The sequence below is a fragment of the Genypterus blacodes genome, unplaced genomic scaffold (genome assembly GCF_046128005.1).
Source record: "Genypterus blacodes isolate CSIRO-AG114 ecotype Tasmania unplaced genomic scaffold, CSIRO-AGI_Gbla_v1 ptg000214l_1, whole genome shotgun sequence".
Taxonomy (NCBI): domain Eukaryota; kingdom Metazoa; phylum Chordata; class Actinopteri; order Ophidiiformes; family Ophidiidae; genus Genypterus; species Genypterus blacodes.
Window position 1 is genome coordinate 238480 of NW_027467013.1, and position 25387 is coordinate 263866.

A 25387-nucleotide genomic window follows, 5' to 3' on the forward strand; every position below is an offset into this window, starting at 1 on the left:
GCGTTTGATTTCCGTTGGCGCGCGCGGCGGCTCAGCGCTGTGTAAACAAACTGCGCCGACTTTGAGTTCGTTATTTAAATGTGTTTTAACCAGTTTTCCCATCATAGTTCACACTTCTACTCGCCTAAACTGTCGCCGTCGGCGTTTATTCGACACATTCACGCACAGCGGAGGAACTGTCACGCAGAAACTGTTACTAACAAGCGAACTGAAGTTTTCAAAAGTAGGTTTTTACTGAATAAGGACTACCTTGGTCTAAACTCGGTCTGTTGTAACTGTTAAACTTCCTCTCTCAACCACTAACAGTTATATAAAATGGAGGTATTGGAGGAAGATGTGTGTCTCAGTCCCAAATGGCTGTCTCTTGGTGGGAAAGTGATGTTATTCAAAGTCCCTACTGAGAGAAGCCCGACAAATGTAACCTTCTGCTCCTTTTCATTCAAACGTGAAGACAGTGCGTTCCTGAAAACGGCGGATGGAGCCGCTGTCGTCGGCAGAAAAGGTTTATGTCCTGCGGTTGTCGTGATTTGTAAATCCGTCACAGACGTCCGACGGAGAGTTCGTGCTCCGTACGTGTTGGTCGCTAAAAGGATGCAGAAAGGAGCGAATGTTCAGTACAGCCTCCTCATGCTGAGCAGCTCCAACGAGCTGGAGACCTGCGTGGAGTTTAAACTCCCCTATGAGATGGGGGACAACGTGGCCATCCTCCAGGGTCCTACAGTGTTGTGGACCCATGAAGGTGATGTCTTCTACTCCACTCTGCATACTGGAGAGGTGAAACAAATATCCACCCAGTTCTCTCACATCATCTTTGGAGAACTTCCACTTCACAAAGGACAGATTTTTGCTTTAGGACTGCCGAAGGACAATTCAAGGGACCGGTCCAACACCTCAATACTGGGCTTAATTGTTGAAGAGGGCCACTTTTTCGATGGCGGTCTGATCATACCTCATGCCTATATGTGCATTACACAGTGCCTCTTGGTGCTCTCGGCCAAAAAAGTGGACAGTGTGCTGAAATGTGCTGCGGTTGCTGCTACTTCTAATAGGCAGTTGGTTTACTTTGAGGACGGGATTGTGAAAAATGTCTGCCAGCTGCCCTTTGAGGAACCCCAGCTCATTCAGGTGGTCCACACAGGGAGAAATGGGTCTCTGTTTGCCATAACCTTTGCCCATGATCACGTCTGTGCTGTATGGAAAGCAACATTTGAGGTAATGTAGAAGTAGTAGTAGTAGTAGTAGTAGTTTAGTTCCTTTTGCACCTTTCCAGTAGGTAACGTCGTTCCAGAATATAGATTAAGAATTGATATCTAACTTTCCTTCATTGCTGAGATGATTGTTCGCCCTCCCTCCTCCAGGTTGCCTCACAGTGGTCAGATGTCAGCACGGTCCTGGTGGATGATTTCCTGGGATGTGGAACAGACCAGATGCTGTTGGTCTTTAAGGACAGAGATATGGAAGAGAAGCGGTTGGATCATTTCCTCATCACTGACCTCTGTGGCATCTCATATTCTGTACGGAGTCCATCTTTCCTTCATAATGGCAACGCTGCTTGAAATCCACAAATCTGCCATCATGACTAACAGGAAATATGTTGTCACGTCACCAGGAGAAAGGCCACGAGCAGACATCCGGTTGTCCATCAGAGACCTTTCTCTCTACTTTGAATGCTTTGGAGGACAGACTACAGGTATTCAACATCATTGTTGTGATAATGTTCTAAAATATGGGATCTCATATCTTTAAATTAACAAGTCACTCACTCAGTCACTCAACATGTGCCCAATGTATTTACACGGTCAATTAATGATAGCCTGTCATGTGTCAATAGAGTGGGTCAATGGAACTGCAGGATCTTCAGGGAGAAGCGAGAGCGACGGGGCGAGTCCTGCTGCAGTCTGTCAAAGCTCTGACTGATGTGGGCTCAGCAAGACGGACCCACTTTACCCAATTTGAGCAGGTACTCGATATGCAAGGAAGTAAGAGCGTGACATTGTAATATAGTTTTATTGAAGAAAGCATTTGACCTGACAATGAGCATACAGATACTGTTATGGGACATTTTAGATTTTTTTTATACAGAGAGAAGGGTAAAATGGGAGAGAAGGAGAAAAAGGAAAGGAATATTGATTGGGACCTTGGTAATGTGACCCAGTAGGTTGGTAGGTTTAGGTCCTGGAGGTTAGGGGCTCTTATCAAAGGCTTCAAAGAGCTTGGTGCCATCAGTACCAGGTTTACTCTGCCAAATGGGTACGTTCAAAATCGGGAAAGGTAATGGAAATACAGTATGTGTGGATTTTTAAACATAAGAATAAGTACGAATAAGAATGCTGTCAATAAAACAGCTGTGTAGTGCTATACAATGATATATTTCAAGCTAATATTGTCGACCAATTATCTATTGATGGAGGTCTCAGAAACATGTAGTCATAGCTGCTATAATGAGTATTGTTTTTGGCATATTAAAGATAAGACAGATAGAAAGACACTTACACTTTAAAGCTTGTTTTGCTATATTTATGCTTTTTATATCAGCGCCATCCCACATGTGTCACAGCAGGTTGTTAACTGTGTGCCTCTTCTCCAGGAAAACCTCTTGCCTCTGTGGGACTATGACCAGGATGATGATGATGATGGTGAGTCGAGTCGTGTCTTGGATGACGAGATGCATGACGAGCCAGCAGTGCCATCAAAACCTCAGATTGACAGGCTGTGGCATCGCGTCATCGAGGACCGACTGGTTGTGGGAGTGAAGCTAACAACTGACAGCTCCATGTAAACACAGTTTGTTTTCCATTCAAATGTAATGTGTGTATTTCTTGGTTAAGCATTAGTGAGCTTAATCGACCGAGGCCTCATTCCACTCAAACACGGCCCAGTTAATGATGACGCATGTCTGTATTGATTCCTAACAATGATCATCCTCTAAATTCCTGACTGATGCCCAGTCGAGTGTTGGCTTCTCACAGAGGATCGTCCAGCTGTCAGATGCCGTTATTGCTGGCTCATTAGACTTTTCAGTGTCCAAATATGATAGATCTATTATTGGGCTGTTAACCCTGAGATCATGTGTAGTAACTCCCAGCTGGAACGTCAAATTCTGTCTCGAGCATTTCCTCTCCAAACACACTATGAGAGCCGTTTCCTGTGATTTACATTTAATTTTGCACACAAGCACTCATTGTTCTGCGGCAGTTAATCATGTTTATTTCTCAGTTTCAATGTTGGTGCCTCCCTCGTGGCCTAGGTCTCATGGTGATCTAGGTAGTCACCATGGCAGCAGCTCTTACTGTAACCCTCTGCTAATTGGTTGTGAGAGCAGAAAGCACTCTGATTCTTAGTAACACTTGTTTCTGTTTCTGTGTGTGCTCTTGTGCTTGTGGCAGAACTGCCACAGGGGCCTGGAAACGGCACTTGTTGCAGTGATGTATTTTATTAACTAGTTATCAGTGTTAATCATGTCTCATACACTCCCATCTCTGCATTCTCACATGTCTTCAGGTTTTATTCTTGATTACTCATGTGATTTTTTGAACATTCTTTTCACAAGTGACTTGTAGTGATTTGTTATTCTTGTTCCAGACAGCTGGACGCTTTGAGTTTATCCATCATGACAGAGCCTGGCCAGAGCTTGACGCCCGCAGTCATGGAGACCCAGAGCCAAGTGTTCTTGGTCCCCAACTCCAGCTCCTCTCCCTCCATGCTCGGAGAGCCTGCAGCCAAAAGAAACAAGCCGGACAACGTAGACGAGGCCGATGATCCTAACAGGTGCAGACTGGTTGTGACTGCTGTAACCAGGCTGACACCTCTGTTAAACTCTGGCTCTGTCAAATGCCCTGTCATGCTCCATTACGTCCAGAGACAACATCAAGCTTCCTCTCCACATGTGAGCACCTCAGCACCAGCAGTCCTGCATTGTGGTCAAGCTGCTTTCGACATTGGCAGTGTTTTCCAAACCCAACTGCTGAGCAACCCTAAACTCAGAACAGGTGAAGTGGGTGTAGAGAACCTAAAATCAGAAACAATTAAGAAAAAAACACGAGACACATTCAAGTCACTGACCAGTTAAGCTGTGTTGCTACATGTTTTGTATTTCTTCTGTCTAGATGAGGTTAGAGAAGATTTGTGGAGTCTTCTGGCGGTGCTGGATCATTGGGCTTTCATTATCGACTCTCCTGAGCACAGCTTAGGAGATGTAGATGGCTGGATCAAAAGAAAAGTGGGTTGTGAGATAGTGGAGGTGAACCCTCAGTATCTGCTCTTCAACTCATCAGCACCATCGGCTGTAATGCTGCTGCACTGGCACCAGAGAACCCCTTTCCACGGAGAACTGTCTGTCCACTCCAGGTAATTCAAAGTTATTCACAGACACCAGGTGATTGGTCTCTGGGTTGAAATTAAATGTAATGATCGTTTGCCTCTGTTATTCCCTTGCAGCCAAGTACGGATGCTCCAGTTCCTTCACTCCCTTATGTCCTACCTCCCTGCTTCCTGCTCCATCCAGCCTGTCAGATGTCCAGGACGGAAGGGTTCTTCTCAGACTTCAGCTTTCTCTCTGGCCTTGGAGAAAGAGCTAGTGTGCCTCAAGGACGGTCTGTTGTCACTGTTGTGCGTACAAGGGCAAGATGAGAGCACTGGACATGAACAAGGGCAAACCCCCGAGTCAAGCGCTTCCAGGTTGCCCCATAGAGAGGTATGGCAGGGGAGTGTCAAGAATAACGACCGGGTGGACATTGCAAGTTACCGCAAGCTGACCCAAAGCCTGACCAAAATCCAGCTGGATGTGGATATGGCAGCTTCTCTTCTCTTCCTCTAACACCCACAGAGTGTCAATGCCACTGCCCCAGTATGTGCTCTTCAATGGGAGACACGGCGACAGACAAGGCTTTCTATTTTCATCCAAGAGTTTTGGTTAAGAATAACAGTAAAGAAATGGTGATGGTAGAGGAAGAGGCTACTCAGCCGCTCACTGGCTGCGGGTGACTGAAGGCATTTAGCGATGCTGCTTTCTCATGGTTCACTTATTCTCCTGTGAAACCTTGTCAAAGAAAAGAAGTCCTTGCCGTTTCCCATGATGCTCGAAAGCTGTCAATTCTATTAAAGTGCCATTCCTCCCAAGTGAAAGGACCTTGTCCAAACCAGATTGCCCAGAAAGATTGTGGAGCCATTTTTTTCTCTCTCTGTACTGGAGAAAGGGGTTGTGCGTTTGATTTGTCAGCGATGTTGAAGCTGTATCTGTTTATAGCACATAGTCAGAGGAGTGTTAATGTCTCCCTCTCTTTCTCACCTTCAGTGCCTGTGCTTCATTTTGGACTCATTACAATGCTGCCAAACCCAGCTGAGAGATAATAGCTTCATACTTTCCCGGAGCGATTTCACCAGTGTCATTTGTTTTTATTCTAATGCTGCGCTGTGTAACGGCGTGAGCTGCCTCTTTTGACACTTTGCAGAATACAAGCTGTCTCCTGTCACATTCCTATTTAATTTGATGTCTGAACGCGTTATTTTCAGGCCTGGGTTATGATGAATGAAGCAGCTGAACCGTGTGTGTGTTGATGCTGCGCGACGAGGGCAGCGCTCTGGCCTGCTGTCGACATATTCACCACGGTAGGCCAGTTTCCTCTCCTCTTGACTCTGTGGGGCAACCAAACCAACTGGGAGGCTATTGATTATAACGCCGCTGTGGTAAACATCATGCACAGTGGTCAGCCCGCATATTTCTGTCCGCAGGAAGCTCATGTCATGTTTACACGTTGTTTAATGCTGAATCTAAATTGATTTGGGCGAAGTCGGCTACATTTAACCCAAGTTGCAGCTCTCTGATGTATTTGTTGAAGTTGTTCCTCGTCCCAAACTGAAGCTACACACTTCACAAACAGTTTACACCCAATTAATAAGAATTGTTTTTCAAACTCTTCAATAAATTGTCATGGTTATGTCATTCTTCATTCATTTAGAGAGCTTAGACTGTGAGAGAGAGAAGCAGAGGTGAATTATTACTACCAGACCACACACACATTAACCAACAGTCTGCCAGCTCTCTGCTGTACAATCAATTATCTTAACTCAATTTCCCCACTTTTTTCTCACTCGCTGGCCTTTTCAATAGCTGTGCAGTTGCTATGGCAACCCTCATTTCTTACTTTCCCTAGACCACACAGTGCTGCGTACTAAACCTTAATGAATTGAGGAAAGTTGTCTCACCCTTAAACACAGTCATGCGCTGGAAATCATTTTCCTTTCATAAGCTGTGGTAACAGACTTAATCTGCCGTGCCAAAAGGTAATTGCCTCCTTTGGTTATTAGAATAGAAATAATGACGGACTCTAACGTGAAGCTGTGACAGAGAATGGTTGTTATTTTTATCTAAGCATTATTAAATTTGATTAGTTTATAATCCCTGTGTTTCAGGCCTTGATAAGCCGTTGGATGAGTCACGTGTTGTCCCCAATAAACACGCTGCATTCCTCTCTAAACACAGATATGAGTGCTGGTGTTACTCACAGTGTGGCAGTGGTTTGCATTAGCAGGAGGCTGATGTCTGTTGCAGGATGTGAGTGTAGCTGCTACATTCTGAAACAGGTGGTCAAAGCATACAATCTGGTTTCCTCTTTAGCCTATATGTGTGACTATAACACCACAGAACCGCACCAGATGGGATCTCTGCACCACAGTGTGAGGTCCATTATCATGCATAAATGGAACCCCCCCCCCTGCCCTCCCCCTGTCGGATCATATCTGTGTCACCCCAGGCCACCTAGTGATCCATGGCATGTGTCATCACTCTGATGTATTGGCTTGGTGGGAAGAATAGACTTGCTGTGTTTCCTTTTGATTTTATCTGTAAGCGGGCGAAAACACAATAGAATGTCCATATATTGGAAGAAAGAGCGAGGTCTTTAAATACAGATATATTTATAGTCATCATTAAATGCACGGCAGTTGAGAGAGGCCAAATAATGGACGAGTGCAGAAAATATGGTGCACGCTCAATTTTATTGATGTACAGGCCAGTTATCCTTTTTTTTTCCTGGAGTAGCAGTGGAGAAATGAGTTGTTGAGCACAGTATGGCAGGAGTGCAAAGACCATTAGCTGCTCGGTACCACCAACGTTACGCAGGTCTCTCCAGTTCACAAACGCACAACATTCAGAACAAGCACGCCAAAGTGAAGGGATTCATGAAACAGACCACAGCAGAGAATGAAGAAGAAGAAATACAGACAGCATTTTATATATATATATATCTATCTATGTATATATGTATAAACCTAACTCTTCCCCCATAACAATAAATATTTAATCGAGCTAAATCTACAAAAACACTTTCATACTCTTCAAAGGTTTGCCTCAGATACCTGGGGAGTTCACCCGGAGTAGAAGCAACTTCACATGGGATATGAGCATATGACAAATAATGATATCACAGTTTCTATGTAGGCTTTACCTGTACATGGGCTCAACACTGGCCGGTATCGTTTATGCAACAACGCATGTAAACTGGGAAAGGACAATTTAAAAGGCTTTCAAAAAAAACCAAACGGAATTAACTTATCTCTTTTTTTTGTTTGAAGTGACAGAATTTCTCCATGAATGTGATTGAGAAGAAGCAACAAAGTACTTTTAGATGTCGGGCAGCCTTAGGTAGAAAAGCTCCAGAGAAAGGCTGCGTTCATTTCTGACAGAAATTAGAGACGCTTGAAAAAATAGAGAAGCCCGACACTTCATCTCCACAAATCTTTGATATCTAAGGCCTCAGGTTTTTCATTAAAATGCAGGATCCAATTGCAGATTCTCAGCTGCTCGCTTCATGCTCGTGCCTGAGTGTGTGAGACGTGTGTGCCGCTGCCTTGATGCAGAACGGATATCCGCTTGCACCGCTGCCTGTGTGTGTGTAGAAGGTTGTGTTTTGTAGAAACGCTGAGGATGAGACATGACAATAGTACAATATAAAACGCTTTGAAACGTCCTTCATAAGAAATACCCTTTTTATGCAATCAAAATTACTATTTTTTAGACATTTGTAGTATTGGTCCAACAATTCTACCAAACAGTTACAAATCCATGGAATGTACCTGTGTCCCTTGGTCGTATAGACGCCAAGACGTTAGCATTTGAGAAAATTTGGTCCCCCTGTCCTGCATGTAACTTAACCTTTGAGTTACAAGCATTGGTTTCTAGAATCATCAGGAGTTATGCAGCAATACAACAACCCAAAAAAAAAAAAAGCATTTGCGTCTCACAGAGCTTCTCTCTATGATGCACAAACACTAAACATTATCCCTGAAACAACACCACCGTCATCACTATGGCACCGCTCAACGCAAACACTCACAACTTGATCTCTCTGTGCGTTCCGTGCTCTTCTCAATCTGAGAAACCAGGAGGAAAAACGTTCTTCGTCTTCGTCTATAAGCCTCCAGTTGCTCTAGATGTCTTCGTGCCTGATGATCTTGTAGGTCACCCAGTAGAAGATGTTGAAGATGAGGAACGCCAGAGGAAAAGCTGCCCTGGAGATGGTGTCTATCCTCTTCGCTCGGTCCACAAACTTCTTCTTCATGGTGTCTATGTCTTTTGGCAGTGGTGGTTGAGGGTTTTGAGCCGGGACAGCGTTCTTAACTGCAGAGCCGTCCTTCGTTTGCAAACACTGGCTCATGCTGTAGCCGGCGAAATTGAAACGGCCTTCACGTATTTCATCATCCTGAGAAAACAAAAACAAATGTTGCCTTCTGAAAACACTGTAGCTCAAATAACAGTTGCAAGCTTTACTAGCGAGTGGCCCCGGGCTGATGATGAGAGTGAATACCTGAGAGATACAGCCCAGTACTCATTGTGTCACTTTAATTCCAGGTTCCATATCCAAGAAAGTTAAGATACGGTAAGCGAGCGGCACCCTTGTCAGCCTACCTTATGATTCCTCCGCTGTCTTCGCCTCAAGCGGAGGAACTCCTTCTGTTGCCTGGAGACAAAATTAACTCCCGCGTATTCCAGCAATGCAGCAAACACAAACAGCAGGCAGACAGCCATCCAGATATCAATGGCTTTCACGTAAGAGACCTGGGACAAAGAGAGGAAGGTAAAGAAACATTGCCAAACATTTCAGCTGCGGTATAGATTCTGATCTTCGGTTAATCTTTCTTCTTCTCCGTGTTAATAACTGTATTAATTAGTATTGCTATCAAAAGACAACAGCAGATGCGAGTTTGCACCTTCAGCATTGATTATTCTGTACCTTTTTTAAGATGTTGCCAAGAGCAGCCTGACGAAGCGTTACCGCTCATCAGAGTGACCTCGGCTATCGCTGCTTGTGGCGGCTGATTTGCATGCGAAGAAAACATCTCAGCTTTTTCGAGGGCACTTAAGGCATATTGAGTTTTTGTTTTGTTGAACGGAGGCTCTCGCAGGCTTCCTTTTAAATATTTATCAGTGCGCGTCTTTCATGTGAGACTGACGTGGCCAAGGCCTTCTGTGATTATATGCAAGCTCGGTGATTGATCTTCCGGAGCTGACTCACTCTGCCTGTAGTGCCCTTGTATACAGTACTTGTGATGTGTACATGCCAATTAAGCCCGATGCTAAGACACCTCATGCTTCCCCTGCTGCTGCTAACCTGCATTAGCTTAAAGCCTCTCGGTACAAATTTGTTGTGTATCCTTAATTTGACAAATGAGGTTCAAAGGGCCCTTTAATTACGTTGCCATGGTAAAAGCAACATTTCCCTCAGATCTGGAAAAGACTTAGCTTGTTTATGTCTGATCACTTTACTCTTAAAGCTTTCATCTGATGTGCAGAAATGGAGTTGTTACCTTTGGAAGTGAAGCTCTGGAGCCGGAGCTCTGGGTGGTCATGGTGAGCACGGTGGTGATGCCCAGTGCCACTCTGGCTGGTGCGGCGTCCATGTTAATCCAGAAAGACACCCAGGAGAGGATGACGATCAGGAGCGAAGGGATGTACATCTGGATCAGGTAGTAGCCCATCTGGCGCTCCAGATGGAATTTCACTTCAATACAGGTGAATTTACCTGTTTGACAGCAGGGAGCACAAAGGCAATGAAACTACTGCGCTGAGACAAAGGACATGCTGTGTAAACCTCAAACAGCACACAGTTGTCTTACCGGTGTTGTAGTGTTTGGTGCAGTAGCCCAGCTCCTTCTCCTCCGCCATAATGAACTGAGGCAGCGTGAGTCCATCAGACACCTGCACGGCTCCATTCTCCAGCCACTCAAAGATCAAGTCGTTCATCGTGTAGCCGACTGCAGATGGAGAAAACAACAAATGAGCGAATGGAAATCAGATTTTGAGGCAGAGTCAGAGAGAGTGTGGGACAGTTAGTACTCACAACTCTCAAGCTGCATTGTACAAGTCTGGACGTCCATTGGGAAGTTCTTCAGGTCCATGGGACAGGACAGGATGAGAGTCAGCCTGTGTTGTGAGACAAAGTCATACACAGTCAGACTTTTCCAATCAACATACCGCCCAATATTTGATTCTTATCGAACACTGAACCCTTGGATCGACACCAAGTGAAAATAATTTGGTACATTTCTCGTTATCTGGGGTTTGTGTCTCCTTCTCTCCGCCCCCCCCCCCTCACACACATCTTGTAAGATTCCCCTCAGCAGGTTTCTATCACACTTTCATTACTGAAACGTATTGTCTCTGTGATGCATTGTGGGCCGCACTTCGCTCTGGGTGCCATCTCTCTGGTGAATGGAGTGAGCGGCTAAACCACCTTTCATCTCTCCTCATTGACCCGGCCAGCCTCCACACCTGAGCACCGCTCGGCCCCCGGAGCTGCTCTCCAAATGGACTCGAAATTGATCTGCTTTGTACGCCGTCTATGCAGGGAGAATTGAATGTGTGTGTTATTGAGGTCGACCTGAAATGAAATGTAGCATATTTTCATATCTTGCCGTCCGTAGATTTGCTCAGATGCAGGCCTGATTTTGACGCCTTAGCCGTTAGGGTGTCATCCCCCCCGTGTGTGTGGGTGCTATGTCGGGGTGTCAAAATCTAAGTGCAGAAATATTGCGGTGTGCAGAATCGGATATAGGATTCATGTTCTTTGTTATATTTATCTTCGCCTCAGATCAAATGTGAATTCTCAGTAATACCTTTGAGATTAACTTCCTCTCTCTCGGGGTCATTGATCCTTTCTTATATTTTACTGCACATGGATCTCAGCGATATGAAATGTCGTTTCAAAGGAGCCATCGCCTTGCAAAAACCCCCGTTTAAAGACCTTTTGATGTTTGAGAGGAAATATGAAAAAGCAATGAGTTAACATGTCCCGGGGTGTGAGTGTGTGTCTCAAATTTTGATTGTCTTCATTATAATTTTTCTCTTTGTGCGTTTCAGTAGAGCAGGTTTCCTCCATTGTGTCAGGTTGCTCTACGTCGACTAATCTAGGGCGCCTACCTGATGCTGTAGAGGACCGTCCCGTCTTTAAAGATCCTCAGCAGCTTGTTGTCCGTGGTGACATCGTGGAAGTTGGCGCCCTTCTCGTTGGCGAAGAAAAGGTCCGGCTTCCAGATGGAGTCCAGCATGGACGGGTCCAGGTCCAGGGAGGAATCCGGGTATTTACTGTAAGCCAGCCGAGGGTCGTTCCACTTCTGCCGCAGGAAGATGTTCACTCTGTAATCCTGCAGCCATCACAAACACCTTCACATACTTTGCACTGGTTTAGATTTGGGAAAGCATGCTGTTGATGAAATGTCACTCATCTTCTTTTATGAACAAAGAATAAACACAGAAAACATGCAAGCATACATGAAATCTAAACTAATCATATATATAATAGTGTATAATAGTTTTCCTGTTGCATCCATGTTGTCACAGTCAGTTCTGACTGTAACAACATGGGATGATATCTTTAGAAAACCTGTAAGATAAACGATAGCTCATGAAAAATGAAGGATGAGTGGGAAATGAATTCCAGTCACGTGGCATCATCTGTATTACCGATCAATGACATCATCAAAGTACGTATACAATCTTTAATTACACAGAACCAAATTGAGGATTATACGATGGTGCAATTTGCTTTCTAATTTTCTAATCGTAATTCCATACGACGGGCTATTATGTGAGCTGAATGACTTTGACTGTAAGTGGAGCCCGGCAATGAACTCGGGGCTCAGTTGCGGCGGTGCAGTTAGAAGGTTACTAACTGTGTGTTTGCTCAGATTAGCTGACTTGTCATGACGATGAGAGACCTTTGATGTTATGCTCCCTATTTCATCGGCATATTGGCGGTTCCAAACCTGTGGGTCTAAAGTTGTGTAGCTCCTGTGATCTGTTGGAGCTCCTACAGAAACCATCCAATCATCAAATTTCTCACAATTATCATCATTTTGTTTTGATCACAGCTTGTTGAAGGAGTTCCATATTTCATATATTTTACCTCCTTGACAGTCTTATACATTTCAAAACAGCAGCCCTTCACCCACAGATGTAGGCTGCACTTATAAAGATTTACTACGTGGAGATCATGTGTAAAATGGGGCATCAATCAAGCAGAAAATCAATATATATCAAGGTAGCAAGAGCAACATCATTCTCACTTATAAAACAATGTCTGCTGATTGCAATGTGTGCCTCATGGACCCGCCAATAAACCCCTGGATGGCAAAAACACTTTTCGTTAATAGCGACAACAAACGATGATGATTTGTTATGTAAAAGCAGGATGAGTCAATCTTGACCCCCGGCAGCAGAGGCCAAGGCTGTCTGGGAATGACCAATGGCCGCAAAGCTCAACTCACCATTGTAGTTTCTGCTATAGAACCAAAGCTGTTGATAAATATGTTGCAGGTAACATTAACTGGTGGACCTGCAGGGTTGAGGGACAGACAACATAGCGGCACATCACACAGGACAGAGAATCAGGTCAGAATGCCAAAGGACTCACCATGGTCGTCTCTGTGACAGAGCCGAAACTGTTGATAAAAATATTGCATGTAACGTTTACGGGGGCACCTGCGAAATGGAATGACAATGACATGACAAGGAAAAAGAGGCCTTAATCCAGATTATCAAGGAGGTATTGGGTTTAGGATGGTTAAGACGTTTCCTCAGTGGGGGGGAAATGAGCTTTTGCTTGGCTGCATACATTAACATACATCAATAAGCAGGAAGAAGGAGATCATATAAAACATGAAAGGACTCATGTTTGACTTTTATCTCTCCATCCTGTCCTTTGTCTTTATGAAGACGAACCAGATGCATGCACACAGGCAAATGACAAGCAGATAAAATAATGGTGCCACTACCAGATTGGAGCACTTTCTGTCCAAGAGTGCCTCTGGTTGAGAAGTGTCTCCTGTGCTGTAATGAGTGGTGTCATCTCCACTCCACTGAGGGCTCTGAACTGGAGTCACTCGCTGAGGCTTTGCAGCTTTAAAGTCACAACAAATCTTCCTCTCCATCTGCTAAGTGAAGTGTCCTGCCCCCGTGCTTTCCTCATCAATATTTCATGGACGATGCTTGGATTAATATTTGTTGTCAGGTGGTCACATTAAACAGCATAGAAGCACAAACAAATAAAGCGTTTTGCTCCTCGCGACAAACTTGGCAAACAAAATCTAGGTCAGCCTTCAGACTCAGAGTTCAGCAGCCTCTTCAAAGTGTGACGAGCAGGTTCTCAACCCAAATATGTGTTTACTCTGCGGTGGGTTCATGCAGAACAAAGTGCTCCTTTACTAGACTAGGGTGAGGAGTGTGTTTGTGTGTGTGTGGTGGTGCTGTCTAAGCTTCTTCTTGCGCTGTAATGAAATGACATTGCATTCCAGTAGCAGTCACTTAAAGGTGTTTGTGTAGCCTTGCCATGACCTCACCCCTTCATCTTCCTCCCACCTCTAGTCGACCACTGCAATCTTATCAGCATCTTCCCCTGATTTGTGCCACTGATCCTCATCTGAGTCTCTCATACATCCCACCTGATCCCCCCGGCCCTGGTCCTGGGTCCCAGTGGACGACCCCCCCCGCCCTCACCCCTCCTCCTCCTCCTCCTCGTCTTCCTCCTCCTCCCCATTCCACATTGACAGATGCAGCGTCTATCCCCGGCATCACAAACACACAGAGGAAGTCAGTTGCCTGCAGCCTCACCACAGGGGCACCATCCATCACTGGGCCTGTCATGGTGGCATCCTCATCTACTGCCACTTACGTTCTGCTACCTCACACACTCTGACTGTCTTATTTACAAACCAATTCTCCTGTTTAAAAGATTTAAATTTAACAGCAACCTAGAGACTGATGAATCGTCCATATAGTGATATTCCTGCCTGAAGAAGAAGAGTAAACAGGTGCTGGTGAGCTTCTACTGTACACCATCATGGGAGGTGGCGTGGGTTTGTGAGGGTGGAATGGATTAAGGAAAGTGTCATCACAGGCAAACATAGCAACAAAACAAACAAACCTTTAAAATTGGGTCTGATTCGTGCGTCATACCCGGAGGTTCGACCCATGAGTGAGTCCAGAAAGTCTGATGGAGACATGTTGGAGGAGGACCTGGAATCGTACTCCTTGGCACCCACAACCCTAGGAAAAGCACACAGTGGAGGAAATCACATGATCGGTTATCGATCATCTCGCAAAGTTCGAGTAATGGAAATTTTATTTGAGACGGCTCGATGTGAAATGAGGCGATCCGAACGTGGATTGTTGCCGAGAGGTATCGTGTGTGTGTGTGTGTGTGTGTGTGTGTGTGTGTTGTGGCGTATGACAGGCACAGGTTGGAAAATTTTACAGCTTTGAAAAAAAATTATTTTCGTTGGTTAAAGCATAATTGGAGCGATCTTTCACAGAAAAAGCCGCTTTCTGATTCATTTGACCAATTTTATGCAACCGATACTTATTTGCAAGAATAATCGAATCGACCGAACTTTACAAAAGGCAAATACATAAACATTTTGTGAATAATTCGGCCTACCTGAAGTTGTTAGTCTCCATGAAATATGTAAATAAAGCTGTCAAGACTTTAAGAAAGGAGCGATTCATTCCTCTTGGTTTTCTCGTGTGCTCACTTTTCTATTTCTTCCATATGTTTACATTAGTCAGACACATAATCCAGATGGGCACGGCGCTTTCTTCCTGACCAAGTCGTTTGGCTGTTCTTGTGTCGTGCGAAAATACAGGAGACATTCCAGTGAGTAGCCACAGATCATAGTTTAGTTTCATGAAACTCTGATTTCCAAAAACCGATCTGTGGAGGCGAAGGTGCGCAGCAACATCAGAATGGCTGAAAGGCGTCGAGGCTCTGAAACTCCATAACGCATCGAATGGATCTTTCCGCTCTTTGGCCAGATTTAAAAAGGCTCCCGGTGAGATGAACCCGGCGGTCAGTGTTGTGAGTTGTGAAGTGGGATCTCACGCGCAGCTCCTCTGTTGAGGAATGGGAGTGGAACGCCTTTCCTCCGTTCAGCACTTGGACAGCTCCCGGTTCCGTTACGCGCAAGCGCAGGGCTTAAAACTGGAGGACGTGAGTTGATTTCCAATACGTCGAATAAACGAGAAAGGCAATCAGCTGCAACGTATTCAAATATTGTCTTCAATATCTGTTACATAAGCAAGCGGATCCATTTTAATATCGGAGCTTCAGTCTCACGAGATCGGCTTGATTCGGAAACTCGCGGTGCGCGCAGCTGCGCATCATGGAGCAACTGGCTTTGGGTATTTCCAAGCTGCTTTTTTTAGTGGGTAAGAAATGTAGAGAAAAGGTCAAAGATAGTACGAGTTTCTTTATGCTCGAGTGAACGTGATGACTTATGCACTCGCAATATTGTGACACAGTAATGTTAATGTCAGGATGGGAGCAAACATGAGGTTGACATGTGGACCATGGCACCGTGTCCACTGGCTTATTCTAACATGATTGGTCTCATCCTCATCTGTGTGTCTATATCCTCTCAGAGATGGGAAAGTGTAAACAAAGGCCACACCAGCGAGAAGCTGCCGGGTGAGTATTTGGTACCCTGGTTGCCCTGGAAACAGATTTCCGTGGCACATCACAGAAAACGCTGAAAGGTTGTCCCAGAGCGAGACTGAAGAGAGCTGACTGACTGACAGAAACACAGACGGAGCAATGACACAGAGGCTGAGGGTGGCTGAAGGAATTATCAATGTTAATATAACATGTAGAGCAAATATAAAGTCTCCTAATTTATGATCCATGTATTGATGTGTGATATTGATAGCAGGGCTGGAGCAGCAGCAGCGTGAGTGGGCTGTGAAGCTGCACGGACCACAGGCATGAATGACTCATTCCACATGAACACACAGGCATGTGCTGTGGAGGAAACAGAGTGAGAAACTGCCGTCTTTCCATTCACCTTAAATCCACCACAGGCATCGGGCTTTGTGCCAGGCATGCTTCAGTGCTGTGATGTGCTCGGGGCCGTATTACACTTTAGTCTGGCACTTGGTTACTGACCAGTTCCCCGGCTCATCTGAGAGACAGGTTTTCACGGCCCGAGGGGGTGAAACCATCATGTTCTCCTCCTCCCCCTTTAAAGCTTTGGTCCAAATTACATGTGTCATGTTGGATCTCACGGCTGGGATTGTACAGCTTGGGAGGTTTAATGGCTCACCAAAGCTCTTTTGCATGGTGTTTCTACAGCCTTAAATAGTGGAACATTGTCCAGCAAGCTTTACACAACATACACATGAGCATATTTTGTTTTTAATTCATAAGGTAAAGGTTAAGATGATGGAAATCTGCTTTTTCCTCCACTGAAGTGTGATGCAAGCAGCACACCGCCATAACCTCAGCTATCTGTGGATGACTGTAACGTCACTGTGCCTGATCCAGGACCAAACTAACATGTATAAATCCAGCTTTTGCTTTAATGAATACATCTTCAACTGGTAAGGCCCCAAATTCACTTTGCACCGAAGTCATTTACTTTCCATTTCTGAGACAGCTCCAATTGGCATCGTCACCGTTATGACAACCAACCGGGGCTCCAATTGCTCATTAGCTCCCATAAGGAAAGGCTTAGGGCCAGGTAGGTCGCATAATTAAAGGAGGGAAAGTCACGTCGGAGTGTCTTTACGGGGGAGAGAGAGAGGGAGATGTAGCTGATCCCCTCGCTGTGAAAGGAGGAGAATAAAAGTGAATCCTTCAGACAAGAACTGTCTGTCTCATTTATCCAGCCGTTTCCACAGCTATTACAATTAAAGGCTGGAGACAGGCAGAGGTGCTATTTTAAAGCTGCCCACACATGGTTGCTACTGCTGCTTGTTATTCTGGAGAGAATTAAGGCTTTTACATCATCTGGTTTATGGTGAAGTCCTTCAGGGGACTTATGTTGTCTAAATGGATTTGTGCTGCAATTAATGACACAATATGTAAGATTGTAAGACATTATACTTGTCAATATGTGTGTGTGTGTGAGAGGCAGGCACGTTGTATTTGTGCCTATATAAAATGAACCCGACGCTGTGGAAACTCCTCAGCAGGCCTCATGCAGTCAGGATGTGTTCTTCTCACTGAGCTCCTTCAGTAACAGAGGAGAGGAGCTCACCTGGAAACAAGCATGCAGGCTTTAGCCACCCTGATGCTCATGTGCGCTGGACTGGAGACAATTGAGAGGCACAGAGTATCCATTGCTCCATCGATTCCTTGTATCTTCATCCTGCTGTAATGATTTTTCTCCACCTTTAATTCGCCTCATGGATCTTATCCGTGGCAGGGATACGATGGAGCGACGCGGTGGTGTGAGGTGTTTCCATGCGCATCACCACACAGCATGCCCGGGTGAAGAATCCAAAGCATTTAATGAGTGCAAGTCTGAACAGAGGGGAGGATTTGTAAAATCTCCGGTGACAAAACATTCCAGGAGGCCAGGGCGCTCGCTTCGCTCGTCTTTACGGGGATGAAACTATTTGGGGCGTATGAGAGTGAGTGTGTACAGAGATCCCGGCTGCCGAGTGTGTTTGACAGGCCCTCCTCTATAGATCCTATAGGAGCCGTGTCTAAATGAGCAGCCATGAGGATATCACGCCGTGGATCATGTTTTCCCTGAGGCCAGGTGAAGAAAGGAGCAGTGGTATTTACTGAAACTCATATGTCACTCACAGCTCTCCTTCATCAGCGGGAGAAACCTGACACTCGCTGAGCCTTTCTTCATGACTGAGCACTGAAAACCCTCTGATCCCCGGTCTAGACCCTCACACACACACACGCAGGCACACACACACACACCCTAAGGTCTCTGTCTGTGCTCTTTTGAAAATAGCTAAGAGCACCACAAGGCATTTACAGTCTCGCTTCGACGTAATACTGAACACTAATGACTGCGCCCGGCTTGTTGATTAATTAATCTTCATGTGAGGAGGTGATTGCCGCTGCGAGGTTGTCACCGGTGTGGCTCTGCGTCTCTGGAGGCCTCAGCTGGGTCGCGCACCTGAACACCAGACGTGCCCCCCCCCCGTGTCGCCGCACCGGCACCACCGTCGCAATACTTGATCTATATTCCAGCTCGCAGGCTCGTCTCGCCGGAGCCACGCAGCTGTCACCAGGATGAATGAGGAGATCGGAGATTAAACACATTTTCAATTCACTTAACCTGTTTACATCAGGTTTTTGCTGTAAGTGGCACTGAGAGGAACCTTATGGGAACAATTACCCAGAGAGAGGCGACGCTTGGTCCCTGGCTTTTTTAGATATTTATGGGGGAAACTAATCTGGAGCGTGAAGCAGCTAGGTCGTGAATATTAATGCGTGTTGATATTCAAAACCTATAACGCATCAATTTTCAAAACTGGTGGTGGGAGAATGAAACAGGAAGTCTAATGGATTGCGGTTGCTCACATCTGACCAGATCTCCCAGGAGGCATTGGGGGAAACTCCCAGGTTACTTATTGTCAAACCATTAACAGTGAAACCAGGGATCCTATTGTTCACACACACACACACACACACACACACACACACACACACACACGGATACACACGCATGGTATCCAGTTTAACGCTCGCAGTAAAAAGAGAATCTGATGTGCTTGCACAAACAAGGCTTCATAAAAATGATTAGCACGCACTCTGTCAAATAGAAACAAGTATTAAAGATGACTGACTGTCACACTCACAGTAAACCCTGGCTGGTAGTGAAGTGAGGAGCACACACACACACACACACACACACACACACACTTGATCCACTCTGGTGTTTGTCGTCCCAATGGTGCATTTCAAACATAAACTCCACCTTCAAGTCGAGCGTTATATTTCAGCCTGATGTATTTTTAGCTCATAAGCTGCGGCGCTGTGAGTTCTGAAGGAACAAAGTGATGCTATAAGCGTCACTGTCCTCTCCTCTCGTCGCTCGCGTGTCTTTTCTCGCACTCCTTTTACATCGTCAAGGGACTCTGATGGTCAAAAAGTGTATTTTATTCCTCAAAACCATAGCAACTAATAGGGAAATGTGAATAATGAGATGTTTATATGTGCTAACATGTTGCTGATCTTCACTGTGAGACTGTCTGTCCTCTCAGTCACAGCTCAGTCCTCCTCTCACATACACTAAATCCCCTTTCTTTAACATATATTTGCACTTCCACGTCCATTGAGGCGCAGAATCACGTTGCTATAGTTACTGCGACTCACTGCAACATCCTAGAAATGAAAGGTTGTGACTTAGTGTAAAGCCAAATCTCAAAGTTGGAACAGACTCCAGTGAAGGCAGGAGGTGAGCTGGTGTGTTTCTCTTCTCCAGGCTGGAAGGTTCTCTGCTCTTATTCTCTTCATCTGGATTATGAAGAGTAAAACTGATATTTGGACGATGCTTCTCTGCCAGTAAAAGCATCGCAAACATTCCAGAGAGAGAAGAAGAAGAAACACATTCACCAAATCAGCTGGATTGACTTTTTAAAGGAGAGAAAACCGATGGATGCTCTGTACCAACTAATGTGTGTGTGTGTGTCTGTGTGTGTTTCTGTCACTCATTCATAAGCATTGATGACTTTGTCCAGATTCTCTCTCATATATTCAATGAGCAGAGGCAAACTGTCAGTCATTTGCTGTTGTGCTCCATGAGAAATAACCCGCTTATTATTCAGTGCTGTTGTTAGAAAATGATTGATTGTGATTAAGGAGCAGATAGTAACATACAGTATGTCACCATCACTCTCATCACACATCAGACTGAGGACACACACACACACACACACACACACACACACACACACACACACACAGACAGACAGACAGACAGACACAGATGCTCGAACGTTCAAATCCAAAGACAAAGAGCCTTGGTGCCGTTCACATCCCTGCGATCAAAGAAAGACTCTGAGCTCGACTCAAACACAACTTTCCCTAATGATGAGATCCCCGGTTTCACACTTGATGAATGCGAGGTTATTTCCTCTAAGCTGATCGCCATGGGAACAGAGTCGGCTGTCTGCTCCATCCACAGGCTGGCTTCATTATTGTCCCTTTCATGAGTCCTTGTACAGGCGTAACAAGAATGACTGTGATTAGCCGGCACAGAGAGAAACACAATAATAATAATATTATAATAAATGTGACAGATTGTAACATTTCTAACAAATGAATGATTAATCTGAGCCATCGAGCAGCTCTGACATCGACCTGCTGCAGGTTGAGGATCTGGGATTGGTAATAATTGATAAAGTAACTAAAAAGGAAGATTATTGGTACAGTAGATCTCATTAAACTTAAAAGCAGAGGATAATGAAACAGATTGAATGGAAAATTCTTCTCATCATAATCTGTAACCTGTGGGTTGAATATTCAGTCCTGAAGCACTAATGGGAAGCCACATAATTAGAGTCACTAGATCTTTTTGTTGAATCGCTGACAAAAGGAAGACTCCAGGTTTAGTTAATGTACCAAGTAACTCACATTATGAGAGAAGAAAGAGATAATGACATTAGTTAGCCTTTCTCAATTCCTCTGTTTGGACTTCACAGTTAAACTCGGTCACCGCAAGGTCGGCTTCTGTTTCTAATTCCTCTCTAATCTAAATTGCTCGGTTCAGCTCAAACATCCTGCACCTCTGCAGAGCTGCCAGGCAGAATCAGCAGGAAGGAACAGAAGCAGACGACAGAACAGGAGGCAGAGGACTTCAACCAATAACCAGGGTGAGAACTAGTCCAAAATAATGTAATATATTGGGAAATATGCTTTGTTTATACTTCTGGGATCATTTAAATGATTTTTTGGGTGGAAAATATCAAATGTTTTGCCTGTTTTAATTTTGATTCCACCTGTTACAAAGTCCCATCATTGCTCTGCTCTCACTATTCTGGCACCGTTATCACTTTGGAACCATTTTTAGAACACTGTGGGGCAGTAAACACAGTTTCCATGGAAACATCACTGAGACACACATTGATAAGCGGATTGGTGCAGCTGTATTTCTCTGATGACGAATGGAGCCACAAAAGCGGAGAGGGTTTCAGCTGGCGAATACAATTAAACGCTTCCAATATGTAGAAGAAGAGGGAGAGACACCAGCGGAGGAATCTGTCTAATTCCTCATCATGGTGAAGATAACAAACCACTCTTATCTGGTTTTGCCAAAGCAGCCAGTGAATCGCTGCCAGCTGCCAGGGTCTGAGAGCTCCCGCACATGCTGGGCACCAATTTCCAATTAGGTTTTACTTTTCAAATGGATATATTGATTTGTTGCAGCTGCTCTCATCAACTTGGAGGCAAACAATCAACTGCTGTTTAATTTGACATCATCTAAAACTGGAATGAAACGCACACACACACACACACACACACACACACACACACACACGCACGCACGCACGCACGCACGCACGCACGCACGCACGCACACGCACGCACGCACGCACACACACAAACACACACAATGCTTATACATATACAAGTATTTCACAAAAGAGGCATGAAGAAAAAATATTATTGTTGCAGAATATTATTATATAATTTAAAAAATATAGTATATTTCAGTTAATTAAAATGTGTTTAATTACATATTGTACAGGAATATTAATACAGTTTTAGTATAAGCTTGGTCCATGGGAAGTCAAATTCATAATAATCATAATAATAAGACATTTCCATTATTGTTACAAATTTCTGTTATTGTTGCACACTGCAGAATTATATCAATACATTTTTAAAATGAATAAATGTAATTATTTCATTTGATTAAAATGGGGGGAGATAATTAAACACAGTTACTGTAAGTTAGAGTTAGTTTAGAGTTTTGCCAGTGAAGAACCAAAGATGTGCAGAGATGCCACTGCTTCATCTGTGTGTAAGGAGAGCTGTGACACCATAACACAACAACCCGCCACAATAAGACTTACTGTAGTGAGTGTATCAACAACAATCTGCATCAACACACACACACACACACACACACACACACACACACACACACACACACACACACACACACACACAAACACACACCACTGGTACAGAACCCATACAAGTGTACATTTCTCATTCCACTGCTGTGCCGCTGAGTGTGATGTGTGATCAATGTCTGGGAGCCTCGGTGATGAACTCATTCCCCCGCTGGCAGGCTGATGGGTTTGTTTTCTAATGAGCCAAGACCCCGAGAGAAAACGATGACACGCTATTGGCCTCTGTCTCCGAGTTCAACCCAGCAGTCACACACACACTTCAGCCTGTAGAGAGGTGCAGGAGATATAGCACTACTCAACAACGTACAGGTGCATGTGAAGAGTCAGGAGGGACAGACAGGAAAGGAAACCCGGATTCGAATTCTGTGAGAGTGAAATCGGTGCCGCATTCCAGCAATCAGGAGTAATTGGTGTAATAAATGATAAAGATAATGGATGTTTTGTTATTAGCAGGCCAGGAAAAAGGAGGAGCTGCCATCAAATTAAGAGTTATTACGAAAACACAGGGTAATAACACACTGGCCCTGATGAGAACTAAACGATCATCAACATGACATTATCTCTGTAACTAATAGATGCATGCATGCTTCTGAATCAGCATCGTCTCAGCAACACAACTTTATAGCCTTCATTATTAATCTACAGCAACTCCATCCATGTTCTCCCTCTCCAGATGCATATTTCTCCAGATTATACCATATCGATCCACCTGAACACTAAAAATATGATCTGACGTATTGACTTGATGTGACAATGAAGAGGCTCCACTAAAGTGCTTTCTAATGCGGTGGGTTTGCTACATCCTGACGTTATTTATGGCACAGAGCTCCACGTCCCTGCATGCATTCAACTCCACATTTCTTCTTCTTCATCCAGGCAAAGAGAGCAGGATTATCTGCACAGGCACAGTGGAGATAAACTCCATTTGGCAGACGAAAGTGATCGCTTGCTCACAATCTGCAAAAGTGTGATAATTGGAATCTTACAAACTGCTTCTCTCACATTGGTGTCGTGTTGGAGTAAGTGCAAAACCACAATGCGTGACGCTCCATTTGGAATAGAGATCAACTAACCTGTGGATGAATAAAATATGAGAGGAGGCATTTATCTCTAATTAGTATTGACATTGTGTTTGGGGGAAGACACAGCAGAGAAATGAAGGCCAGGGCAGGCAGAGAGTGATCACCCTGCAAATGGAAGCTATGATGCATTACTTCAATATAAGACTTAAATGATGCTACTATTCAATTTGACATAATTGCCTTTGGGAATGGAGATGCAATAGTTTCAGAAATAACAAATGTTTACCAAGCAAAGGATGGAAGGTTAACCATAGGCGCAACTATTCAATACAATGACAGTGAACACGCCGGGTTTAGAACATTGATGTCATTGTTCTGGCTCGATGTTTCTCTCTCAGAGAAGAATCTGGAGGGATGTTTGCAGATATGAATAGACGATGGAATATTAAAGAAATGAGATGCGCTCCACAGCAGGTGGGCATTTTGAAATCAAAAGCCAAAAACAGCTTGTGCTAATTTCAGCACAGATAGGATTCAGGATGCTTTTATTTTATAGAGTAGGACCCCTGTTACTTGTTATGTAATCGTTCGACATAATCACATCCTAAAATGACATTTCGTATTAAATTACAGCTTTCTATCCTTTTGTAAGAGTAGGAGTAAACATTAACATGAGGTACCGTGTGTAGATGTTGATATATAGCTCAGGAAAGGTAATTAAGAGAGAGATTTCCTCTATTTGAACAGGCCGGTGTGACTTATCAGTCATAGGTGGGGAAGCAAACCACAGAGAGACTAAACAAAGATGTTTGATGTTTTAGATCCAGTTACAGGACGGGAAATTCTGAAAGATGTATTAAATCCATGTTTATGAACATCTGAGGCCCAGTGAGGAGTTCAACACACTCCAACACACTTCATTGCTGCATAAATGTTGTAAATTCCAAAAACAACAATAAAACTAAACCGCTTTACGTCCAGATCATCTTTCATGGTCTCTGCTCTAGTTTGGCTCTTACGTTTCACACAAGAGGAGAAACTTTTCAGTCACTTCTCCTGTTTTGTCTCATATCAATGTAGACGTTTACCTGATATTCTGTGTACTCTTCTGTGCAGCCTGAGGGCTTTGTCTCCACCTATCACTCACTTCTACTCTGATATAGAATATTTTCACAAATCTAATTTCTCACTGGAGCCTTTTTGTTCTAAGGGAATTACAGCTGTTACAATGAATCAATTCAAAGAGACCACTCGATAAAAAAACACCCCGATCACGGCACATTCACGTAATTGATTATTGGGGAACCTGACCCCGCACTCCAGCCCAGTAGGGGGCGGTATTGTGCCATGTGATGAATAAACAGGACAGCAATTGGATGACTGGTAGTGATTATGAAAACATGCACATTATCTCTAACTTGCAACATCACAGCCTGTATTTTACCCTTATGGGGCAATTTGAATTTCGTCTCTTGTCTCTTTTACACTGGGACACACACTCAGACAGACACATGCTCAGAGCATTTACAACCATATACAGATATTAAATACTTGATTATTAATTGAAATAACCAGTAGATCATAATAATAGTGATCTTAAAGGGAACACATACATACAGCTGCTTTGAATTCCCTGTTGCTGGGTGGGTTTGTGTTAATAATACGCAGCACTTAAACACAAAAAAACGCACACATGCATCACTTAAAATGAAATATGAAATTGGAAAGCAGCAAAATGCAAATCAACCTGAATTATGTTAAGACAAACACTGGCAAGCTTTCTACGCCTCTAACCTTCTCCTTATACCTGGGAATTAAATTCAGAAAATGGAAATCTAGAAGAAGGCGATGCACAGGAGTATGTTCACGCGCACACACACACACACACACCTGCACACATGTAGACAGCAGGGCGCACACAGGAGAACAGCTGCTCGGACGTGATACCATTCAAATAACATGTCGCCTGTCATCCACTAAGTTGATAATTTCC

The 25387-nt window shown here is 44.3% G+C and overlaps 2 protein-coding genes across 2 annotated transcripts; one reads left to right on the plus strand and one right to left on the minus strand.

The window, feature by feature from the left end:
- Nucleotides 1-10: 10 nt before the first annotated feature.
- fancb (FA complementation group B) lies at nucleotides 11-5950 on the plus strand. Its single transcript, XM_076169847.1, has 8 exons — nucleotides 11-1212; nucleotides 1359-1514; nucleotides 1610-1690; nucleotides 1832-1960; nucleotides 2588-2775; nucleotides 3583-3989; nucleotides 4107-4347; nucleotides 4438-5950. The coding sequence occupies exons 1-8, from the start codon at nucleotides 316-318 to the stop codon at nucleotides 4814-4816; spliced, it is 2478 nt and encodes an 825-aa protein (XP_076025962.1). The 5' UTR covers nucleotides 11-315; the 3' UTR covers nucleotides 4817-5950.
- A 2476-nt stretch (nucleotides 5951-8426) lies between these two features.
- Nucleotides 8427-14998, minus strand: glra2 (glycine receptor, alpha 2). Its single transcript, XM_076169958.1, has 9 exons — nucleotides 14931-14998; nucleotides 14418-14539; nucleotides 12763-12830; nucleotides 11417-11640; nucleotides 10338-10420; nucleotides 10114-10251; nucleotides 9805-10019; nucleotides 8906-9055; nucleotides 8427-8699 (listed from the first exon to the last, which is right to left on the minus strand). The coding sequence occupies exons 1-9, from the start codon at nucleotides 14996-14998 to the stop codon at nucleotides 8427-8429; spliced, it is 1341 nt and encodes a 446-aa protein (XP_076026073.1).
- Nucleotides 14999-25387: the final 10389 nt, after the last annotated feature.